General features: G+C 41.0%; 1 protein-coding gene across 1 annotated transcript in view; it reads right to left on the reverse strand.

Moving 5' to 3' along the window:
• myo3b (myosin IIIB) overlaps positions 1-26136 on the reverse strand; it is a 568489-nt gene that overhangs the window by 296720 nt on the left and 245633 nt on the right. Inside the window, exons 21-22 of the mRNA XM_060827913.1 lie at positions 17017-17105; positions 15105-15234 (exon numbers count right to left, since the gene is read on the reverse strand). Of these exons, the coding sequence (XP_060683896.1) occupies positions 15105-15234; positions 17017-17105 (219 nt within the window). The remainder of the gene's footprint in view (positions 1-15104; positions 15235-17016; positions 17106-26136) is intronic.

Consider the following 26136-nt stretch of genomic DNA (forward strand, 5'->3'; position numbering starts at 1 on the left):
GTGATGAACATGGGCTCAATTTAAATAAGATTCTGCTTTCCTAAATTGTCTCCTGAAGTGGATGACCCCACATTATATTCCATCTGTCTAACTTCTGCCTCTTTACTTTCTATATCTCTTTATCGCAGTAGATCACATAGCTCCCAACATTAATACAGCCTTGGTCTAAAAATGGACAAAGGACATGAACTCTAGAGGGGAGGTAAGAGTAGCTGCTCCTTATATTAAAGTCTTATTGAACAGTATAGGCATAGAGGGCTAGCAAAACCTCAGTGGGAATCTCTCCTCTCTTTGTGTCACATCTAGCACAAAGGAAGATGGTGGTTGTTGTTGGACATTAATCATCTCAGGCACAAAAAGATCACTGCAGGAGTGCCTCAGCATGGTGCCCTACACACAACCTTCTTCAGTTACTGTATCAATTACTTCCTTCAATCAAAAGGTCAGAAGTGGGGTGTTCACTGACAATTGCACAATGTTCAACACTGTTCACGATTCTTCAGATATTGAAGCAATCCATGCCCAATACAGCAAGACCTGGACAGCATTCTGGCTAATAAGTGGCAAGCAACATTCACAGTGTAAGGCAGTAACCATCTCTGACAACACAAATCCAACCAATTCTACTTGATACTTTATGGCATGAGCAGAACTAAATCCACCACCATGAACATCCTTGGGTTTACCATTGACCAGAACAGAACTCGATTGGCCATGTAAATGCTGTGGCTACAAAAGTCGGTCACAGGCTCAGAATCCTCTGGTGAGTACTTCATATTCTGATTTCCCAAAGCCTGTCTATTAACTACAAAACACTTTCTTGGGTGAATGCAGCTCCAACAACACTCAAGAACCTTGACAGCATCCAAAACAACCCATTTGATTGACACTAGAACACAGAACATAGAACGTTACAGCGCCGTACAGACCCTTTGGCCCTCAATGTTGTGCTGACCAGTGAAACCAATCTAAAGCCCACCTAACCTACACTATTCCATTTTCATCCATATGTTTATCCAATGACCATTTAAATGCCCTTAAAGTTGGCGAGTGTACTATTGTTGCAGGCAATGCATTCCATACCCCTATCGCTGAGTAAAGAAATTATGTCTGACATCTTTCCTATATCTTTCACCCCTCAATTTAAGGCTATGTCCCTTCATGTGAGCCATCACCATCTGAAGAAAAAGGCTCTCACTCTCCACCCTATCTAACTCTCTGATTATCTTATATGTCTCAATTAAGTCACCTCTCAACTTTCTTCTTTCTAACAAAAATAGCCTCAAGTCACTCAGCCTTTCCTTGTAAGACCTTCCCTCCACACCAGGCAACATTCTAGTAAATATCCTCTGAATCCTTTCCAAAGCTTCCACATCCTTCCAATAATGCGGTCACCAGAACTGTATGCAATACTCCAAGTGCGGCTGCGCACCAGAGTTTTGCACAGCTGCAGCATGACCTCATGGTTCTGAAACTCAATCACTCTACCAACAAAAGCTAACACACCTTCTTAATAAACCTATTAACCTGGGAGGCAGCTTTCAGGGATCTATGTACACAGATACAGAGATTCCCCCTGCTCATCTACACTACCAAGGATCTTACCATTCATGCAGTACTCTGCATTCCTGTAGTTTCTTCCAAAGTGAATCACCTCACACTTTTCTGCATTAAACTCCATTTACCACCTCTCAGCCCAACTCTACAGCTTATCTACGTCCCTCTGTAACCTACAACATCTTTCTGCACTATCCACAACTCTACCGACTTTAGTGTCATCCGCAAATTTACTAACCCCTTCTCCTACGCCCTCATCTAAGTCGTTTACAAAAATGACAAACAGCAGTGGACCCAAACAGATCCTTGTGATATCACTAGTAATTGAACTCCAGGATGAACATCTCCACACCGTGTTCTTTCAGCTAGCCAATTTCTGATCCAAACCACTAAACCACCCTCAATCCCATGCCTCTGTATTTTGTGCAATAGCCTACAGTGGGGAATCTTATCAAATGCCTTACTGAAATCGATGTACACCACATCAAATGATTTATCCTCATCTATCTGTTTGGTCCCCTTCTCAAAGAACTTAGTAAGATTTGTGAAGCATGACCTATCCATCGCAAAACTGCGTTGACTATCCCTAATCAAATTATTCCTTTCTAGATGATTATAAATCCCATCTCTTATAACCTTTTCTCACACCTTACCCACAACCAAAGTAAGGCGGACAGGCATATAATTACCAGAGTGGCTCGACTCCCATTCTTGAACAAGGGAACAACATTCGCTATCCTCCAGTCTTCTGGCACTTCTTCTGTAAACAATAAAGGTCTAAGTCTATCACATTTGCTCCCCCCACCACTGAGGGACAGTGACAGCAGAATGTAACATTCATTATCCTGATTCTCTGTTTCTTGTTAATCAGTCCTTGATCTATGCAAATATAGTTACCACCAACACAACAAACTCTTAGCCTGTGTAGCAAACGCCCATGTGGCACCTTTTCTTTCACGGGATGTGAGCATTGCTCGCAATGTCAGCATTTGTTGCCTATCCCTAATTGCCCATTATGGGTCATTCTAGAGGACAGTTAAGAGTCAATCACATTGTGTAAGTCTGGAGTCATATGTAAGCCAAATGGGTATTCTCTCCTAAAGATGATTAGTGAACCAGAAGGGTTTTACAGTCAATATTTGTTTCACCATTACAGGGACTAGAATATATATTCTATATCTTATTCAGTTAAACTGAAGTTCCTCCAGCTGCCGTGGTTGAATTTTAACCCATAGTGCCGCATTTGGGTTACTTGGGTCTGTTGATTACTAGTCAAGTGATATTACCACTTCATCACAATTTCATCTTTTGAGCACCCTTTGGAAATCCAAATACACTACCTTTACTGGATCCTCCTTATCCACCTTCCTTTCTTTATCTTCAAATATTTGTAATAAATTTGAGAACCATGACTTTCCTTGCACAAAACCATGCTAACTGTATAATGATGGATATGACTGCAAAATCAAAATAAATTCAAAAACTGTGGATATTGGAAATCAGAAGCAAAAACAGAAATTGCTGTGAAAACTCAGTAGGTCTGGCAGCATCTGTGGAGAGAAAGCAGAGTTAATGTTTTGGGTTATTGAAAGAAGGCTCACTGGACCCAAATGTTAATATTGTTTTCTCTTCTCTACAGGTGCTGCCAGACCTGCTGAATTTTCACTGCAAGTTCAATTTTTGATATGACTGCTGTATAGTTCAAAATATTTGCATGCTTACCAAGCTACTACAGCACAGAATAAAAATGCATAAAAAATCATTAATTAAGATTAATTTTCTGGACAATGCAAGTATTGACTCTGTATAATGAGGTTAACATGCATGATTGTCTTTCAACATCATTGACAAAAATTCAGTTGATATTGAAGTCCTTGTTCAAGAAAGGATCAAGGCAAAAGATGGAAAATTATAGGCCAATTAGCCTAACCTCGGTTGTTGGTAAAATTCTAGAATCCATCATTAAGGATGAGGTTTCTAAATTCTTGGAAGAGCAGAGTCTGATTAGAACAAGTCAACATGGATTTAATAAGGGGAGGTCGTGCCTGACAAACCTGTTGGAATTCCTTGAAGAGGTGACAAGTAGATTAGACCACGGAAACCCAGTGGATGTGGTCCATCAAGACTTCCAAAAGGCCTTTGATAAGGTGCCACACGGGAGGTTGCTGAGCAATGTGAGGGCCCATGGAGTTCAAGGTGAGCTACCGGTATGGATTGAGGATTGGCTGTCTGACAGAAGGCAGAGAGTTGGGATAAAAGGTTCTTTTTCGAAATGGCAGCCGGTGACAAGCGGTGTCCCGCAGGGTTCAGTGTTGGGGCCACAGCTGTTCACATTATATATTAATGATCTGGATGAAGGAACTGGGGGAATTCTAGTGAAGTTTGCCGATGATACGAAGTTAGGTGGACAGGCAGGTAATACTGAGGAAGTGGGGAGGCTACAGAAGAATCTAGACAGTTTGGGAGAGTGGTCCAGGAAATGGCTGATGGAATTCAATGTGAGCAAATGCGAGGTCTTGCACTTTGGCAAAAAGAATAAAAGCATAGACTACTTTCTAAACGGTGAGAAAATTCATAAAGCCAAAGTACAAAGGGATCTGGGAGTGCTAGCCGAGGATTCTCTAAAGGTAAACATGCAGGTTGAGTCCGCGATTAAGAAAGTGAATGCAATCTTGTCATTTATCTCAAGAGGGTTGGAATATAAAAGCAGCGTTGTGCTACTGAGACTTTATAAAGCTCTGGCTAGGCCCCATTTGGAGTACTGTGTCCAGTTTTGGTCCCCACACCTCAGGAAGGACATACTGGCACTGGAACGTGTCCAGCGGAGATTCACACTGATGATCCCTGGAATGGTTGGTCTAACATACGAGGAACGGCTGAGGATCCTGGGATTATATTCATTGGAGTTTAGAAGATTAAGGGGAAACTTAATAGAAACTTACAAGATAATACATGGTTTGGAAAGGGTGGACGCTAGGAAATGTTTTCTGTAAGGCGAGGAGACTAGGACCCGTGGACACAGCCTTAAAATTAGACGGGGTCAATTCAGAACAGAAATGCGGAGACATTTCTTCAGCCAGAGAGTGGTGGACCTGTGGAATTCATTGCCGCAGAGTGCAGTGGAGGCCGGGACGCGAAATGTCTTCAAGACAGAGATTGATAGATTCTTGATGTCTCGAGAAATTAAGGGCTACGGGGAGAATGCAGGTAAGTGGAGTTGAAATGCCCATCAGCCATGATTGAATGGTGGAGTGGACGCGATGGGCCGAATGGCCTTACTTCCACTCCTGTCTTATGGTCTTATGGTCTCAAGTCACATGTATCACAGAATCAAAGAAATGGGTTGAAGTGCTTAACTAACAAAGTCAGAAAAAGGAAAGAGGATATTGTGTTTTGTGAAGTAATTCTCAGGATGTGGATGTTACTGACAATGTCAGCTTTTATTCAATAATTAGGAGAACAGGTAGATATTTCTGTAGTCACGGATATAACTTTATCATGGCATGTTGCTTTCCTTCTATCAGGGTCAAGGATGTCACAAAGCCGCTGTAGAATATTTTGACTCAGAACACTGCAGGGACAAGAGTGGCTGAAGTCAAAAGGTTCTGAAAATTAATGGTCAAGGATAAATAGGTCTGAAATTTTTTTTGTGGCAGGAACCATGTACACATTCCAGAAAAAGGACTAAACTTTTTGCAACGAGAAGGACCAAAGTTTTATAGTACTTTTTATGATCTGAAAGCTTAGAGAGAAATGCAAATACGTCTGGTCACTTCATCAACCTTGTTTCCTACTCATGGGTTGACAAGGAACCACAATATTCCTGAGTTAGTTTGTCAGATAGGCAAGACAATGGTGTATGTCTAAGTCCTAAGCCAGAAAGGTTTTATCTTGCAAATGTGCAAAGTATGTAAATTGTAACTGAAAATATAACTTGTACTTAAATCATTGAAGTGACAAAACAAAAATATCACATCCCTCATCAGATCAGCTGCACTATCATCAGAATACACCTTGGCTGCATTGACAATAAAGCCATGTCTATTACAAAATGAGCATTTTAACCCATATATTTGCTGGTGGTTGAAGAACTTCAAGTCAAATTGTTCAGAAACATGTTTTATCAACACACAGTTGTTCAGGACAGTAAACTTAAAATTATGAGAATTATTCATATTGTTTATGTTCCATACAAAGGCCATTGGGTGTTTTTTTTTTCTAATTATTTCTGGTTACATGGTTTTCAGGCAGACTGTTGAGGGAAATAAAAATGGAGGGGTGGTGGTGGTTAAGAAAAACAATCTCAGCTGTGAAGAGGGATGGTGTTCTAGAAGGAGCATCAAATGAAGTACAAATGTAGGTTATACTGAGGGCAATCATACTGCTGTCAGTATACATAGAACTTCAAACAATCAGAAAGAGCCAGAAAGGCAGAGAGAGTAGGATTGCCCTAACATAACAAGAATGAATATAAAACATACAGAGAGCACAAAATTCTTAAAGTGTATTTATGATATTCTTTTTAATCAGCATGAAACACAACTAACAACAGAAAAGGCACGACTGGATTAAGTTTTAGGGAATGAATCTGGACGGATGGCTGCAGTATCAGTAGAAGAGCATCTTATGGTAATGATAATAATTGCATTAACTGTAGAATAGTTATGAAAATAAAATCGACCAAGAGTAAAGGTATCAAAACTGAAATTGACATTTATATTAAGGCAAGATAATTTGACAATATGTAGGCAGAGGAGATGTCAAGTGAAGCGAGGGTAAGGTGAAGTTGGGTTTTGTCACCATCTGCTTCAGACCTATTGCTGTTGAGGAGCAGTGTGCAGAAGAGAAATAGGAGGGAACCAGGGATTGATACCTGGGTGACACCAGAAATTCAGAGGAGGTAGAGGAAGAGAAGCTACTACAAGTAATTATTTAGCTAAGACCGATAGCTAAGAATTAAATCTGCCAAATACAATCCCATCCAACTGGCTAATGGCAGTGAGGTGCTGGGAGATGATAGAATGATCCACTCCAAAAGGCTGTTGGCAGTTTGAGAAGGACATGGAGGAATAGTTTACGATGATTACAGTTAGAGATTATATCATTTGTGACTTTGATCAGAGTTATTTTAATACTGTGACAGAGAAAGAAACCTATTTTGAGGAATTGACCTGTGGAGTCCTGGGAAAGGTGGATGTAGATTTGGAAGCACATGTGATAGCTTTGAAGAGGAATGAGAAGTTGGATATAGGGCTATTGTTTGCAAGAAAAGACCAAAGGTTCTTTATTGAGGAGAGAAATTGTGACCCCAGATATAAGCATGACAGGGGAGAGTACTTAAGATGAACCATTAATAGCATATGCTAACATTGGGACCAAAAAGGGAAGTTTGGTTGTCAGCAGAATACCAAGAGTGGGGTTGAGAAGCATGAACTGGGTTTCATACACAAAAGAGTTAATGGAAGACACGAGATGCGATTTAAAAGAAACTGGAGAAAGATGCAAGATCAGTATCAGGGAAGGAGGAAACCTTAGAGGAAACTTGGTCCAATAAGAGAGAGAGGGGCCGAATGGAGAAAAGAAGCCAGGAATCTCTGCATTCTCGGTTGAATCTTTCAAATGTTGGCGGAGGAGAGGTGAACCCAACATTGTTTCATGGGGTCTAGTCATATAAGTAACAATAGCTAAACCAATTATCTGTCATATACATTCAAGTCTGCATCTTTTGCACTTAAGAAAGCAGGTGACAAACGTGGGTGCAACAGACCTGACCAGCATTTATTGCCCATTCCTAATTTCCTCAAGAAGATGGTTTCAACAGCAGAAACAGCAAGGCACTTCATTTGCAGTTTTGAAAGCCACTCGGGTATCAAATACAGAGGTAAGGGTATGACCGAGTAGATTAACAGCGAATCAAGAGTGATTGCTGTGGCTGGAAAATGCAGTTGGAAGTGAATTTTAGAAATCTTTTTGACAGAGTGACAGGTGGAGAATGACTGAAAACAAAAAATGCTGGAAATCGCAGCCGGTCAGGCAGCATCCATGGTGAGCGAGTAAGCTAATGTTTCGAGTCTAGATAACTCACCAGAGTCGACATGTAGTGTGAAGGGCACAGCATTTATGCTATAGTGTGTGTGTGTGTGTGTGTGTAGGAGGGGTATGGACATGGGGTCCTGGAGAGGAAGAGGTTGCTGATAGTGCTGATTAACTGATTAGAATGTGAGGGCAGCAGAATAATGGTGTGTCTCAATGCCAAACAGGAGAAAACAGACTGTGGAGTAGGGGAAGGGGAGAGACAACATAGTGACAGAGATTGCAATGCAACAAACAAAACCCAAAGGAAGGGAAGGAATGGGAGTGGGTTCACAATCTGAAGGTCCAGAAGGTTATAAAGTGCCTAGTCTGAAAACGAGATGTTGTTCCTCCAGTTTATGCTTTGATTCACTGGAGCATTGCCACATGCCAAGGATAGACAAGTGAGCATGCGAACATGATGCTGTGTTAAAATAACCAGCCATGGCAATGTCAGGGTCATGCTTGCACACGGACCAGAGATTTTCCGCAAAGCAGTCACCCAATCTGAGTTTGGTTTCTCCAGTGCAGAGTAGGCCACAGATGTCAAAAGAACCAAAGTTGGAAAGGGGAACAAAGATGTGTGGCTATACAATGATGCAAGGATTTATTGGCCTTACTTGTGATTGACATGTTGGGAGCAGCGAGGCCATGTAAGATAATAAGATTAAGGAAAGACTGAAAACGGTTGGAACGTTTAATTTAAGGAAGGGTAAGGGAGAGAACAGGAAGGCAATGATCTCAGCGGACAAATAGCATGGTAAGTTAAAAAGGAAATTGAAATCACTTAAGATAATGGTTGTTCAGTGCAGTAGCTGAGGTATTAAGCAGAAAAGATATTCTTGTAGTGTAATAGAGAATGAGAATTTCAATTGACATTTGAAGGGATAATAAATTGACATACTTAAGGAAGGAGAATATGACAAAAATGTTGAGGCAGATAGATCAAGGGGTAATTTGCTGACTTGAGCCACTCTGCCACTTAAGACTTCTGCCTTGAAGATTGCAAACTTTTAGGCATCAGAACATGAGGCACTCACAACAGAATACTCAGTCTTTGATCTTCTCTAGTAGATATAGAATTTATATAGCTGGTTCCTGACCAATGCTGGCCTTAAGGTGTTCACATGAAGAGTTCAGTAACTGCTGCCTGATGGTTACCTTACAAATATGTAGTGCAAATATTGGTCACTTACTTGCCCAAGCCTGAAGGTAATCCAGCCTTACTGCCTACAGGCACAGGATGCTTCGTCATCAGAGAAATTGCAAATAGATTTAACACTGTCAATAATCCCACTTTTGACTTTATAAAGTAAGATGGTAATTGATGAAGTAGCTAGGAATACTTGGGCACAGAAGTAGGTTCAAGCTATAAGGTTTCAATGGTGTCAGTGGTGATGAACTAAGAACGAAATATATGAGAAATGTGAACAGAATTATTTTAAAGTAAACCTCAGAACAAGCTAATCAAATGGGCAGCATAATTAATGTGACGGTGGCACAGTGGTTAGCATTGCTGCCTCACAGCGCCTGAGACCCGGGTTCAATTCCCGACTCAGGCGACTGACTGTGTGGAGTTTGCACATTCTCCCCGTGTCTGTGTGGGTTTCCTCCGGGTGCTCCGGTTTCCTCCCACAGTCCAAAGATGTGCGGGTCAGATGAATTGGCCGTGCTAAATTGCCCGCAATGTTAGGTAGGGGGTAAATGTAGGGGTATGGGTAGGTTGCGCTTCGGCGGGTCGGTGTGGACTTGTTGGGCCGAAGGGCCTGTTTCCACACTAAGTAATCTAATCTAATCTAATCAAAAAGCTATGAAGTGGGAATGTTAGAATGAAGCATAAGGGTTAATTAATTTTCTTTTAATTCCACAAATGATGGACAGCTATTTTTAAAAATAGAAATGCTTAAATTACTAATTCATCCAGATAAAACATCTTCATGAATGCTCGAATGCACTTGTTCACTGTCAATTCTTCCCTTTGATTCATACATGTGCACTGGAGTGTCCTCAGTATGATAAAAATGTGCTCCCTAAGGGTGCAGCTCTGCAACAATATTGATTATGTTCTAAGTAGAAAGGGTGTAGCATAGGTGGCTAAAAGGGAAACAGAAGGCTATTAGCACAATTACATGGTTTTACAGTAAATAGACAGAAAACAGATTATTATGTATTATACAATGTTTGAGGATAGGTCTACATACATCCACCCTTTCATTAGAATAATAGGAACAACTTAACTGAGTGAGACCTAGGGTATAGATTGTGGTCTGCAAGACTTAACTAGGAATACTGACTGGCATAGACATTGTAACTAGGCGAAAGTGAGGAGTGCAGATGCTGGAGATTAGAGTCAAAATTAGAGTGGTGCTAGAAAAGCACAGCAGGTCAGGCGGCATCCAAGGAGCAGGAAAATCAACGTTTCGGACAAAAGCACTTCATCAGGAATCAATCCTGATGAAGGGCTTTTTCCCAAAACATCGATTTTCCTACTCCTTGGATGCTGCCTGATCTGTTGTGCTTTTCCAGCACCACTCCACTCTAGACATTGTAACTGTGTCAATGTATGAAGAATGGCCAAAGATTTTGCTTTCCTGTACTCTGTTATGCATTAAATAATTGTCAAATATATTATTTTAGGTTTACTTACTCTGATATTAAGACAATTAATTAGCATGTAGGTTATTTAAAAATGCTGTCTCCCTCTTATACCAGGAAAAAGCACAAGCGGCAAGTGTCATTTATTACTCAGAGTCATGAGTAGATATGCAAATATATACAATTAAAAACCGAAAGAACTGCAGATGATGTAAATCAGAAACGAAACAGAAAGCTTTTCCAGCAATTTCTGTTTTCGTGCAAATACATACAATTGTTTTCATTATCAATCAGGTTTTGTTTGTTCACAAATCAAGAGAAAACATTAAGGAAGTTTTGAATTAATGAGAATTTTGAATTAATTCTTGAAACTAATGCATTACAAAAAGCCACGAACATAGCTGTAAGTTGAACACAAATGTTAAATCAACTTCAGCCAAACTGCTGAGGATCCTAGATTTGCCTTTTTTTAAAGATTCAGAGAGCTGCTGAGAGACTGAGGCAATGCACTTTTTCTGCATCCACAAAAGCATACAGGAGGTGATTTAATATAAGGAAGAGATGGTTGTCAGCCAAAACATTCTTGGATGGAAGAGTAACCACCTCTAATACTGATTTAATATAGTGTAAATAAATAAATTCAACACACTTTTTAGTGCTTATAATATTGCAATTGTAATTAGGAATTTTTGTGTAATAGGGCAAAAAGAATATTGCTTGTTCCTCTTGAGCTGCATAATTGACTGGTAATTTCTAACAACAAAATGAGCAATGCAGTGCAATTACCATTAGTTTGAAAACTCTTGAGAAATAGTCAACCTTGCATTTCATAATTTGAAAATTCCAAAGGGAAAGATTTCCTTTGCCTGCTTTTTGTAAAAATTATATAGTTCTGCTGTGACTGTCGAATATTTTTGCAGAGTCTGTTCACCTTAATCATGTTACAACATAGAGCACATTTCAGCAATAACCATTTCATTTGGAATTTCCCTGGGAATTTCAAAAAATCAAGTGATGAAAATGTTTCAAGCAAATCTTTAACCTTACAATATCCATTACCTTTTTTGTTATGAACATGGACCTAACCATCAACCGTACTACTAATAACATTAAATCAGCTTCCTCATGTAACCATTTACTTGAATTATTCAACGCACATTAGTAGCTAGATCCTTCAGAATGGCTTGCTACCAGTCTGGCTGAGTGAGCTCTAAAATGGCTGATTGGTCCAATGACTTTCCCCTACCACTGCAGGAACTGTAAAACCTGTGCCCACACCTCCTCCCTCACCTCTATCCAAGGCCCTAAAGGAGCCTTCCACATCCATCAAAGTTTTACCTGCACATCCACTAATATCATTTATTGAATCCGTTGCTCCCGATGCGATCTCCTCTACATTGGGGAGACTGGGTGCCTCCTAGCAGAGCGCTTTAGGGAACATCTCCAAGACACCCGCACTAATCAACCAAAACCCCTCGTGGCCCAACATTTCAACTCCCCTTCCCACTCTGCCGAGGACATGGAGGTCCCGGGCCTCCTTCACCGCCACTCCCTCACCACCAGACGCCTGGAGGAAGAACGCCTCATCTTCAGCCTCGGAACACTTCAACCCCAGGGCATCAATGTGGACTTCAACAGCTTCCTCATTTTTCCTTCCCCCATTTCATCCTAGTTTCAAACTTCCAGCTCAGCACTGTCCCATGACTTGTCCAGACTTGTCCGACCTGCCTAGCTCCTTTTCCATCTATCCACTCCACCCTCTCCTCCCTGACCTATCACCTTCATCTCCTCCCCCACTCACCCATTGTATTCTATGCCACTCTCTCCCCACCCCCACCCTCCCCTAGCTTATCTCTCCACGCTTCAGGCTCACTGCCTTTATTCCTGAAGGGCTTTTGCCCAAACCGTCGATTTTGCTGCTCGTTGGATGCTGCCTGAACTGCTGTGCTCTTCCAGCACCACTGATCCAGAATCTGGTTTCCAGCATCTGCAGTCATTCTTTTTACCTATCTGATTGGTCCAATGCACAATTTGCAGATTCTGCCATTTGCAGGACAGGTGGTGCTTGAAGGGTTGAGTAAATGAATTGTTTGTGTACTCCCTGTCATGCTTCAACTTTGCCTCTGCGTATTCCCTACTAAATCTCTTGATGTATTTGGTGCCAACCCAAACGAGCTTTCCCCATTTTGCCAGTTACAAGTCAGGGTTTCCCATAAGTTAGAAGTGATGTTCGACCATATCAAGGATGCGTTGGAGACATGTTAGTGATTTTTTCAATGTCCTCCTGGGAATCTCCATGATCAATTTCAGAGTAGAGCAGTTACTTCAGCAGAATGGTGAAAGGCCTATGAATCACATTAATCCATCCAGTGTAGATAGTTGTGAATGTTTAGCAATTTAAAACTGGGCAAATTCACTTGGGAGAGTACTCTGCTATTGGATCAACTTTCTTGCCACCAGTTTTAGAGGATTTTATGAATATATCGCTCAGTCAGCCAAAGGCATAAATTATGAATTTCATTGTCTATGTCTGCCTTTGTATAAGAGGGACCCTAAAGACATAGAAAGTGGTCCACATTTTCAAGAAGTAGCCTGGTGCTTTTGTTAAGGGAAGGAGGTTAGTACTGAGGCGTTGTGCTGTTGGAGATAGTTGGAAGTGGACCTTGGTTTTCCAGGTCTTTAATCAGGTGCCCGTCTTCTCACATGCTTCGAGAGTGAAGTCCACAGTGACCTATAGTTTGGTTTCTGAGTGAGAGCACACAGAAGTGTCATCTGCATGTTGAAGTTCTAAAACTAAGGTTGCAGTTTTGGAATCAAGGCTATCTAGCAATGTGACCAGTAAGTGTGCCATCAACTAATGGGGCCAGCAGCATCACAAGCCCACCCACCAACGATGAGTAGATAATTAAGAGGTTGCCTAAGATAAACATGTCAAGTTAGATTCACCAGCAGCAGTTGCAAGGTTTGGACCTGCTTCTTGCCCTAACAATAGATCCCAAGGCTGAGGATAAAATTCAGACCAATATTCTTCAAACATGTGACATGAAAATTTTCCTTTTAACTTAATCTACTGTGGCTTAATTTATTGCATTTACTGCTCCTCTTTTGTTTTGGGTTCCTGCTCTCCAAGTCTAGATCCATCATTTGTCAAGGTTATGCTCACTTTTAGTCAAGGTTCATACCTTAGTTTGCATGCTCTTCTTTTAAAGATACAATTGGTATTAAAGTACATTTTGGCTGCTATCAAATTTCTGCCATTTTAGGCTGCCCTATTTGTGTAGCAGTGTCAACTATTTCACTTGATTTATCTTACATGGAGCTGAAAAATGTGTTGCTGGAAAAGCGCAGCAGGTCAGACAGCATCCAAGGAGCAGGTTGTGCTTTTCCAGCAAAACATTTTTCAGCTCAAATCTCCAGTATCTGCAGTCCTCACTTTCTCTTAGTTTATCTTACATGGAGCCTTATTCTGTTTATTTACAGGAAATCAATTGCTCCTAATCAAGTTTTTAATCCAACATTTTTCTTTAATTATAAACTGAATAGTAGTAACTACTTTTCAACACATTTGTATTTTGAGTTAGTTTTAACAAAAAATATTTGTGTTATTTCAAGTTTGACACTAATTTTGCCATTGGCTATAATTTATTTAAAGGAAGAGTTTTTAGAATTTTGCCAAAATCACTACCGTTTTTTTTTAAAACATCAAACATTTCTTTTTAAAAATATGTCAATGTATTTAAATATATTTTGATTCAACCTCTCCAAAAAGCATTTGATTCTAAATAGCACAATTGCCATCTGAACATATTTTTAAGAGCAAAATTAATTTTTATCACATGATTTTTAATTTATTTTCCAATATTATTGTCAAAGTTAACAAGTTTTTTTCAGGTCCTGTACAACATACCCATATTCTCAGTATTTGTACACATAACCACCTTAAGAATGCTGGGGATTTTGTCCTATCGACATGTCAGATTACTCTCATTGTAAAGATCTTTACATGTAGCCAACAGATACCATGTCATATTGGAGGAATATATAAGACAGTGGAGCAGAAATTAGGCCATTCGGTCCATCGAATCTGCTCTGCCATTCAATCATGGCTGATAAGTTTCTCAACCCTATTCTCCCGCTTTCTCCCTGTAACCCTTGATTGCCTTGATACTCAAGAACCTATCTCAGTTTTAAATGTACTCAATAACCTGCCCTCCACAGCCTTCTGTGGCAATGAATTTCAAATATTCACTACTCTCTGGCTGAAAAAGTTTCTCCTTATCACCGCTCTAAAAGATCTTCCTTTTTTTCTAAGGCTGTGCCCTCGGGTCCTAATGTTTCCTACCAATAGTAATATCTTCCCAACATTCACTCTGTCAAGGCCATTTAGTATTCTGTATGCTTCAATTAGAACCACCTCATCCTCCTAACTCCATCAAGTATAGACGCAGAGTTCCTCAAAAGTTCCTCAAATGTTAAGCTTTTCATTCCTGGGACCATTCTCGTGAACCTCCTCTGAACACATTCCAGGGCCAGTACGTCCTTCCTGAGGTATGGGGCATAAAACTGCGTACAATACTCCAATTTCACATACTATTTCATGGGACACCTATCATTAAAAATTCTTATTTTTTTTGGCTTTGAACAAAAGGACAAATATCATTAATACTCAACCTAGCTTGCTCAATGACCATGCAACCAAATTCAAATTATATTAATTCCAGTATATGATGCCTTAAAGACTATAGAGTGTAATGCAGACAATCCAGTTCCAGTATATGATATATTAAAGACTATAGGGTGCCATGCAGACAATCCAGTTCCAGTATATGATGCATTAAAGGCTATAGGGTGTCATGCAGACAATCCAACAGCAATCCTACCTGTTTTAGTGAGTGGATTTGAAAAAAGTTGCTGCAGCAATTTATTTTCTGATGTCCTGAGTACAACTACTATATCGGCAGGAAGTGTGTCTCTATTTTTCTCAAGGAAACCGCATGGATCATAAAAAACCTGTTAAGTATTGAACAGCGACAGAACATTACTGAAATATCCAATATCCTGTGTTATTATATTTTACTGTCAGAAATTAGAAATACCCTGATGGAAATAGAAGCTATTTTATTTTAAAATAAAAGTGCCCAATAGTTTATATCAAGTCATACTTACTTCATTATTTATATCAATGATTTGGATGAGAATATAGGAGGAATGGTTGGAAAGTTTGCAGATGACATTAAAATTCTTGACAAGGTGGACTGTAAAGAAGGTTATCTAATAGTAAAATGAGTTCTGAATCAGGTGAGCCAATGGGCCAATAAGCACCAAGAATTTAGACAAATGTGAGATGTTGCATTTCGGTAAGGTAAACCATGGCAGGGCTTACACAGTTGATGGTAGGGCCCTGAGGAACATTGTTGAACAGAGGGACCTCAGGGTGCAGGTTCATAATTCTTTGAAAGTGACATCGCAGGTGAAGAAAGTGTTTGGCATGTTCACTTTCATTGTCAGAGCATTGAATATAGGAGTTGGGATGTTATGTTGAGGCTGTACAAGACATTGTTGACGCTTCTTTTAGAATACTGTGTAAAATTCTGATCACCCTGCTATGGAAAAGTTGTTCTTATGCTAGAAAGCATACAGAAAAAAATTTACAAGGATTTTGCCTTGCTCGGAGGGTTTGAGTCATATGGAGAACATAAAACATAGAACACTACAGCACAGAACAGGCCCTTCAGCCCACGATGTTGTGACGACCATTGATCCTCAGGTAAGGTAAACTTAATGTACGAACCCTCAAGTTTCTGTGACCACATGCATGTCCAGCAGTCTCTTAAATACCCCCAATGACCTCGCTTCCACAATTGCTGCTGGCAACTCATTCCATGCTTTCACAACTCTCTGCATAAAGAACCCACCTCTGACATCCCCTCTATACTTTCTGCCAAACAGCTTAAAACTATGACACTTCGTGTTAACAATTTCTGCCCTGGGAAAAAGTCTCTGGCTATCAACTCTATCTATGCCTCCCATTATCTTGTACACCTCAATTAGGTACCCTTTCTTCCTTCTTTTTTCCAATGAAAAACGTTCGAGCTCAGTCAACCTCTCTTCATAAGATAAGCCCTCCATTCCAGGCAGCATCCTGATAAACCTCCTCTGAACCCTCTCCTAAGCATCCACATCTTTCCTATAATAGGACGACCAGAACTAGACACAGTATTCCAAGTGCGGTCTAACCAAAGTTTTATAGAGCTGCAACAAGATCTCTCAGCTCTTAAACTCAATCCCCCTGTTAATGAAAGCCAAAACACCATATGCTTTCTTAACAACCCTGTCCACTGGATAGATTGGGACATTTTTAGCTGGAACGTCAGAGGCTGAAGGGCATGGCTAAGATCAGTAGCCAAGGTCTTTTTCCAAGGTTAGAAAAGTCCAAAACTAAACGACTTAGGTTTAAGGTGAGAGGGGAAAGATTTAAAAGGGACCTAAGGGGCAACTTTTTTACATAGATGGTAGTGCATAGATCGAACAAGCTGCCAGAACAAGTCTTAGAGGCAGACACAACTACAACATTTAGAAGACATTTGGACAGGTACATGAATAGGAAAGCTTTGGAGAGATAGGGCATACTGCAGACAGATGGGGCTACTGATCGGCATGCATAGGTTGGACCGAAGGTTCTGTTTCAGTGTGGTTTGACTTTAAAATTCTATTGCACATTTTAATGAAGCTAATATGAAAGAATTGCATTTTAAATATCAATCTTCTTTCTCTCTTAAAAATTGTTTATACCTTGCCAGCATAGTGTTTGATTCCAAAACACAGCTCCACACCCTTTGGTCTCCAAAAGTAACTTGATCGTAGGTTGTCCTCAAATTTATCTGTAATATGAGATGAAATAGACAGCATGTTTTAATATAATGCTTATTTCATTTTGTGTGTCCATTTGAGGATTAAGATGAGTACATTCATAAATAGAGAAAAAGAATACTGCATGCAGTTCTCCATGTTAAACTTCACAAATAATCTTGAATAAAGATTTCTAGTTATGAGATTAAAATAGAAACAATGTACTTATTGAGCCTTAACCTTAATTCATGAATCTGGAATTTTCAAGAGAATTTTAACTAGCCCAATGCTCACAAGAAAGAGCAAAATAGTTAACAATAAGCTTCAGTAGTTACTTTGTCCGAAGCGTATCAGGCATGACAATAATGACGGTCTCAATTTTACAACCCCATGAGACAATGAAGAGGAGTACATACCAAGTGCATACATTGCTCAGTAAGGGCTGGTGCATGCTGTAAGGTCAGGGGTAGGATACCTCATGTTTGGTCACCCTGTTCCCATCAGAGATGCCATTTCCTCCCCTGGAGTTTTACCCAAGCCCATATTTTCCTTTACCTCACCCAGTCATTTTCAGTTGCATCCCTCCTTCTCGATCCAGACAGCATGATTCAGGCAAGGTCTTGGTTTCACCTTGTCCCTGATTAAGGTGTCCCATCTGCAGTGGACTCACTCACATTGACACTGCTGAGACAAAGATTGTTGCACAGCAAATAGGTGGCCACCAACCCTCAAAAACGTGATTTCCTCCCATCAAAGTAAATGAAATAGTTGAAGGCAATTAAATACCAACAGTTTCTGTGAAATTTCTGTACTATATTTGGTGCTATACTCAATTTTCAGGATTAAGTTTTGGAGATTAAGAAAAACCACTAGATTTTGGTTCCTTTGAAGTGGCCTAACACTAATGCAAGATGGTATGTATCATCTGAGTTGGATAGATTATTACTTAGAGTGCATCAAGCTGGTGGCACCTGCCACCATACAGCCCCCTACTCCATCCCCAAAACTTGATACACTGATGGCACCAGCAGGAAACCCAGAATATTTTGATGGTCCAGCCTCATTTGAATTGTGCTGTCAAGTTGCCTATGCTTTTCTGGTGTTAGAGGGAGGAGAATTCCACAGGTCTGAGTTCAAATTAAAATCTCTCTTAAAGCAAAGACATCCTTTCATTTCTTACTTATTACTGGCATACATAATGCACATGTCATGGATCAAGTGCAAAAAACTGTTCAATAGCTTTACTGAGGTAAGAAAGGACAGACTTATGCCTTTCCATTTCATGTTCTTAGGAAGTTGCTTTGTCAAAGCACACAACATCACTCTACTCAATACATACTTCTCCAGTACAAGAAATCTCCCTTCCTCTGTTGCAATTGAATCTTTTCTAATAACAACAGTACACTGCACCAAGTCTCCTTTTTATATAATATACTCATCAACAGCTCCCCTCAACACACAGGGGAGGCAATGGCCTAATGGTATTACCGCTGGACTATTAGTCCAGGAGCTCAAGAAATATTCTGGGGACCTGGGCTTGAATTCAGCTATGGCAGATGGTGGAAATTGAATTTGATAAAAGTCTGGAATTTGGAGTCTAACAGTGACCGTTGTCAATGCACAGGAAGAAAAAACATTTGGTTCACTAAATGTCCTTCAGTTTCCCTTTCCTTTAGGGAAGGATACTACCTTCCTTATCTGTTCTGATCTACATGTGACTCCAGAAAACAGCAATAGGGATGGGCAACATACGCTGGCTGAGCTAGCGATGTCCTCATTACATAAACGAATAATAAAAGATACAAACAACATTTGCCTTTTGACTACAATGCCACGTACTCCTCTCTAGACGACTTTCACATTTCACACTAGAGCCATTTTCTTGCTCACAGATAGAGATCTGAAATGAAGGGATACCTTTCATCACTGGTCATGTCACTGGGCTCCAGAGATTTTGAATTCAACCTATAATTTCTGTTTTGGCCACATTAACTACAGTGATCATCGATCATGCAGACATTAACTGTCTCATTGCTGCTCACATGACTGCCCCTACACAGATAGCTGCCCATGTCCATAGGTGTCCAGCATTGGGAATTGATAGTAGCTGGAACGGTCACATTCATAACACAAAAGCATCTTGCTCAAATAAATGTGGATGCATAAGAAACAATACACAGCCATGCTGTATAGAAGATGAATATAATTCTTTGCCAATGGTGTCACGGTAGTCATCCAGGCCAGTTAACTCAGTTAGCTGGATAGTTGGTTTACAATACATAGATAATGCCAACAGCCTGGGTTCACTTCGTGCAATTGATGAGTTTGCCAAGAACGAGTCTCCTTCACAACCTCTTCCCTCATCTGAAGCATGGTGACCCTCCAGTTAAACCACCACCATTGTCTCTCTCTAATGAGAGAGCAGCCTTATAGTCTGGTAGGACTACAGTGATCTACTTTTTAGTTTACTTTTTTTGATTTCCATGGAGGCCAATAACTTTAAAACAAGAAAGATTTGAATTATTAGCAACTGACTGAAAGGATCATACAAGAAGATTTATTGTTTGAAGGCTTTTTCACTGTAATAAACAAATCAAAGCACCATTTAATAAACACTGTTGAGTAGGCAATGTGTACTTCAAACCACAAAACAAATTATCCTGTTTAGGTGAGAACACTGAATATCTCCTGCTATGACTGGATGTTGTGTTGCACCTTAAATGGATACTTTGCGGACAGTCCAAATTTATTCTCTGTTCCCAATGGCATCCATGCTGTTATTTTCCTAACCAGGGAATTTCTAAACCTAGAACCAACTTTCAACATGAAGGTTACATCAAACATCTCTTCCCTCTCGCCCAAGCTAGGTGAATCTTCCAGCCACCTTTAAATTGTCATAAATCTGCCTTCTTCAAACTGAGTATGAGGCCCACTTATAATCTACATGGCGAACAACAGAGCTAGAATTGAGTCTGCTTCAGGTGGAAGATTGGATGCCTCTACCTTTCTTACCCGACCTCTGAAATGGCTGTGTCTGTGAAGTGTAGTGATGTCTTGGGTACATTACTGTGACACTATAAGTCACTGCTATCCATGGTAACACAAATGCAGTAAATTATTTATATCTTGGAAAGCAAAGCATCAGAGCAACAAAATACATTTGCACTTCAATTTCAAATGACCAAGATGAATCCTGACAATTCCGACCCGGCCAAATATGCAAACACACAATTTTATCAAAATTAAACCACAAATAATAGCTTCCATGGTGTAGTTACATATTACTAAAATAATCTCTGCATAAACACAGTTCAAAATTGAGCAGGTTTGACAATAAAGCCCAGGGCATGAGGCCAAATCACTGAGGGTTAAGCTCTACTCAACAAATCTATTAACCAGCATGATACATTTTATAGTTCTTGCCCAACCTATGACCACTTCTGGTATATATGTGTTTGACACAAAATTTTTCTTCCTGCTATGTTTTAGTAGCAATTCAATAGCTACCTAGACTACACCTCCTCCTACCCTGCCCCCTGTAAAAACGCCATCCCATATTCCCAATTCCTTCGTCTCCACCGCATCTGTTCCCAGGAGAACCAGTTCCAATACAGAACAACCCAGATGGTCTCCTTCTTCTAAGACCGCAATTTCCCCCCAGACGTGGTCACGATGCTCTCCACCGCATCTCCTCCACTTCCCGCTCCTCCGCCCTTGAGCCCCGCCCCTCCAATCACCACCAGGACAGAGCCCCACTGGTCCTCACCTACCGCCCCACCAACCTCCATATACATCGTATCATCCATTGTCATTTCCGCCACATCCAAACGGAATCCACCACCAGGGATATATTTCCCTCTCCTCCCCTATCAGCGTTCCAAAAAGACCACTCTCTGTGACTCCCTCATCAGGTCCACACCCCCCACCAACCAACCTCCACTCCTGGCACTTTTCCCTGCAACCGCAAGAAATGCAAAACTTGCGCCCACACCTCCCCCCTAACTTCCCTCCAAGGCCCCAAGGGATCCTTTCATATCCACCACAAATTCACCTGCACCTCCACACACATCATTTACTCCTCTATATTGGGGAGACAGGCCGCCTACTTGTGGAACGTTTCAGAGAACACCTCTGGGACACACAGACCAACCAACCCAACCACCCCGTGGCTCAACACTTCAACGCCCCCTCCCACTCCACCAAGGACATGCAGGTCCTTGGACTCCTCCATCGCCAGACCATAGCAACACGACGGCTGGAGGAAGAGCGCCACATCTTCCGCCTATGAACCCTCCAACCACAAGGGATGAACTCAGATTTCTCCAGTTTCCTCATTTCCCCTCCCCCCACCTTGTCTCAGTCCCAACCCTCAAACTCAGCACCACCTTCCTAACCTGCAATCTTCTTCCTGACCTCTCCGCCCCCACCACCACTCCGGCCTATCACCCTCACCTTAACCTCCTTCCACCTATCCCATTTCCAACACCCCTCCCCCAAGTCCCTCCTCCCTACCTTTAACTTAGCCCGCTTGGCACACTTTTCTCATTCCTGAAGAAGGGCTCATGCCCGAAACATGGATTCTCCTGCTCCTTGGACGCTGCCTGACCTGCTGCGCCTTTCTAGCAACACATTTTCAGCTCTGATCTCCAGCATCTGCAGTCCTCACTTTCTCCTAATTCAATAGTCCAGACTACTGTATATTTCAAACATCTAACACATATTGTTCAGTCATTCAGTTCAACTAGGAACATCATAATGCTGTTTTACAGAGAAGTCTAATCTCTATCCTTATCTTATCATTATTTACTGATCGAGAACTGGTTGGCAGACAGGAAATAAAAAGCAGGAATAAACAGGTCTTTTTCCAAGCAGTTGGCAGTGACTAGTGGAGTACCACAAGGATCAGTGCCTGAAGTCCAGTTATTCAGATATAGTAATGATTTAGATGAGGGAACTAAATGCAATATCTCCAAATTTGCAGATAACACAAAGCTGGGTGGAAGGGTGAGCTGTCAGGAGAATGCAGAGATGTTGCAATGTGATTTTATCAGTCTGAGTGACTGGGCTAATGCGCGGCAGATGCAGTATAATCTGTGGTTATCTACTTTGGGAACAAAACCTGAAAAGAAGATTATTATTTGAATGACTATAAATTAAGAGATGGGAATGGGCAATGAGATCTGGGTATCATTGTACAACAGTCACTGAAGGTAAGCATGCAGGTGCAGCAGGCAATAAAGAAAACAAATAGTACATTGGCCTTCACAGTGAGAGAATTCAAGTACAGGTAGTTCTTCCTTAACATGATGGTTACGTTCTTGTGCAATGCCACATTATAGAAAAATCATGCTTTAGAAACAGTGCTTAAAGTGTTAGCGACGTAATCGCATTACAACCAACACTATTTTAAAAGTTCATGCTTTAGACGCAGTGTCCCCAATTCGTCAATCGCATTACAGCAAATTTGTGTTAATGAAAAGCTATAGCAGAACGACCTGAACAAGCAGGGATGCCTTCCTGCAATTTTACAGGGCTTTGGTAAGATCTCAGCTGGAATATTATAGGCAGAGCAAAACTGATCGTTATCTGAGGGAGTGCAGTGAAGGTTTACCAGACGGATGCCTCAGATGGCAGGATGGATGCTGGCAGCGGAGGTTGAATCAGTCAGGTTTATATTCACTGGAGTTCAGGAGAATGAGCGGAGTTCTCACACAGATCCATAAAATTTTAACACTAATGGACAGAATAGATGCAGGATGCATGTTCCTGATGATAAGAGAGTCCAGAACCAGGGGTCAAAGTCTAACAATACAGTGAAGTCCATTTAGGGCTGATATGAAAAGAAATTTCTTCACTCAGAGTGTAGAATTTCCCGTTACAGAAAGCTGACAAGGCCAAACATTGTACGATTTCAAGAAGGAGTTGAATATAGCACTTGGGGCTAACTGGATGATCAAAGAATATGAGGGAAAAGTGGAAATAAGCTATTGATTTGGATGATCAGTGATTATCATAATGAATGGTGGAGTAGGCTCAAAGGGCCAAATAAACTCTTACTGTTCCTATTTTCTATGCTACTATGAAATTAAAACTGCAGTACTTGAAACCTATGACTTGCTTAATGGAGAAAAGGAAAGATAATAACAACAAATATTTAATCAATTAAGTAAACTAACACAGAAATGGGATTGAAGACTATCATGCAGGAGCATAATGGACTTCCTTATCTTAAATTTTCTTTAGCCCAAGATAAAAAGCATGCTTTCTTCCTAGTAATTTTAACTAATCATTTCTACCTGAGTAATGTCAGATTTAAGTCTTGTTAATGTAACAAATGCCCACCATATCCAATCTTTTTTTCCTAAAGTAAGAATTATCAACTTTATAGCCAGGTAAAACCACTCCAACCTACATTAAAACATGAAACACAGGACAAATGAGTCAAGCGTTTATGAATAATTTCCAAGCAATGATCTCAGACTTAAAGGTGACTTGTTATGGTTTATTCTTTCAATTAAAATTGAGTCACATTTATAAGACCATAAGACATAGGAGTGGAAGTAAGGCCATTCGGCCCATCAAGTCCACTCCGCCATTCAATCATGGCTGATGGGCATTTCAACTCCACTTACCCGCATTCTCCCCGTAGCCCTTAATTTCTCGAGACATCAAGAATCTATCAATCTCTGTCTTGAAGACATTTCGCGTCCCGGCCTCCACTGCACTCTGCGGCAATGAATTCCACAGGCCCACCACTCTCTGGCTGAAGAAATGTCTCCGCATTTCTGTTCTGAATTGACCCCCTCTAATTTTAAGGCTGTGTCCACGGGTCCTAGTCTCCTCGCCTTACAGAAAAAATTTCCTAGCGTCCACCCTTTCCAAACCATGTATTATCTTGTAAGTTTCTATTAAGTTTCCCCTTAATCTTCTAAACTCCAATGAATATAATCCCAGGATCCTCAGCCGTTCCTCGTATGTTAGACCAACCATTCCAGGGATCATCAGTGTGAATCTCCGCTGGACACGTTCCAGTGCCAGTATGTCCTTCCTGAAGTGTGGGAACCAAAACTGGACACAGTACTCCAAATGGGGCCTAACCAGAGCTTTATAAAGTCTCAGTAGCACAATGCTGCTTTTATATTCCAACCCTTTTGAGATCATGGGTGACCAAGGCTTCCCTTGAACTACTTTACCAAAGTTGTACAAATTCCTGACTGATATGCAATCTGCGATTTCTTCCAGTCTGTATTCCTTCATTTTTTAAATCACCCAATTACCAGCATCCATTGCAATCCATGAAATGGAAATGAAGATCATCACTGAATCTTTAACATAAAACATGAACAGAAATATGTCTAATTGTGCCACAAGGCATCTCACTACTTGAAGGAAATCATTTTGAACACATTTTATACTGAACAACTTTTCTGTTCACAGTATGAATTGTGATTATTATTTCATGAATATTCGTTGGTTGAACTATTTTTACTCATGATGAGATGGTAACTTCATGGCCTAACAATCCTCAGATTACACCTGACCCAGGGCTGGGCAAAGATGACAAAGGAGGAAAGTGTTCCACCTGTCTAGTATTGATTTAGTAAACTTTGATGTGTACCAAATTCATAAATAATAAACAAACAAATGAAAATATGAATTAGGAGCATAAATATGTCATTAAATCCTTGAATCTGTTCTGCCCTTCAATAACATCATGGTTGATCATTTTGTGTTTCAAGTTCTACATTCCCTGTAGTGACTGCAACCAGCTAGATTTTGTTGGCCATGAGATCCTTGATTGGGGCTCTTAACCTGGGCCGATCACAAAGCCCTGGCTGACCAATATAACCAGGCAATGGAGAGTCTCCTTAGCTCAGGGAACTGACTCCGAACTGGCTGGCCACAACCAGTGTACTGTGCACAAGGAATAAAGGGTGACTTGGTGATGGGATACCAGCCTCTGTAGTTATTTCATTCTCAATACCACCATTAACCTTTGATTCTCTTGTTTAATACAAATCTATTTACCTTTGTCTTAAAAATATTCAGTGATTCCATCTTCCAAGGCAAAGAGTTCCAAGATCGAACACTCTCCAAGAAAGAAGTTCTTCACATCTCTGACCGCAGAGGGAGATCCCCAATTTTAAAAACAGTACCTCCTTGTTCTGGACTCACCCACAAGAGAAAACACCATTTCCATGTCCACTTTGTCAAAACCATTCAGGATCTTATAAACTTCAAATAAGCCACCCTTCAGTCTTCTGAATTCTAATGGAAACAATGCGAAAAAAGGCCCTTCGGCCCAACAAGTCCACACCGTCCCTCCGAAGAGTAACCCATCCAATCCCATTTCACTCTGACTATTGCACCTAACACTATGGGCAATTTAGCATGGCTACTTCACCTGACCTGACCCTCATACTTAGTTTAAAACTCATTCTACTTGGAGAAAGTGAGGACTGCAGATGCTGAAGATCAGAGCTGAAAATGTGTTGCTGGAAAAGCGCAGCAGGTCAGCCAGCATCCAAGGAGCAGGAGAATTGACATTTCGGGCATGAGCCCTTCTTCAGGACTGAGGAAGGTGTGTCCAGCAGATAAAAGGTAGGGAGGAGGGACTTGGGGGGAGGGGCGTTGGAAATGCGTTAGGTGGAAGGAGGTCAAGGTGAGGGTGATAGGCCAGAGTGTGGGTGGGGGCGGAGAGGTCAGGAAGAAGATTACAGGTTAGGAAGGCGGTGCTGAGTTCGAGGGATTTGACTGAGACAAGGTGGGGGGAGGGGAAATGAGGAAACTGGAGAAATCTGAGTTCATCCCTTGTGGTTGGAGGTTTCCTAGGTGGAAGATGAGGCACTCTTCCTCCAGCCGTCGTGTTGCTATGGTCTGGCGATGGAGGAGTCCAAGGACCTTGATGGAGTGGGAGGGGGAATTGAAGTGTTGAGCCACGGGTGGTTGGGTTGGTTGATCCGGGTGTCCCAGAGGCGTTCTCTGAAACGTTCCGCAAGTAGGCGGCCTGTCTCCCCAATATAGAGGAGGCCACATCGGGTGCAGCAAGTGATGTGTGTGGAG

Source organism: Hemiscyllium ocellatum, chromosome 7, assembly GCF_020745735.1.
Source record: "Hemiscyllium ocellatum isolate sHemOce1 chromosome 7, sHemOce1.pat.X.cur, whole genome shotgun sequence".
NCBI classification, from domain to species: domain Eukaryota; kingdom Metazoa; phylum Chordata; class Chondrichthyes; order Orectolobiformes; family Hemiscylliidae; genus Hemiscyllium; species Hemiscyllium ocellatum.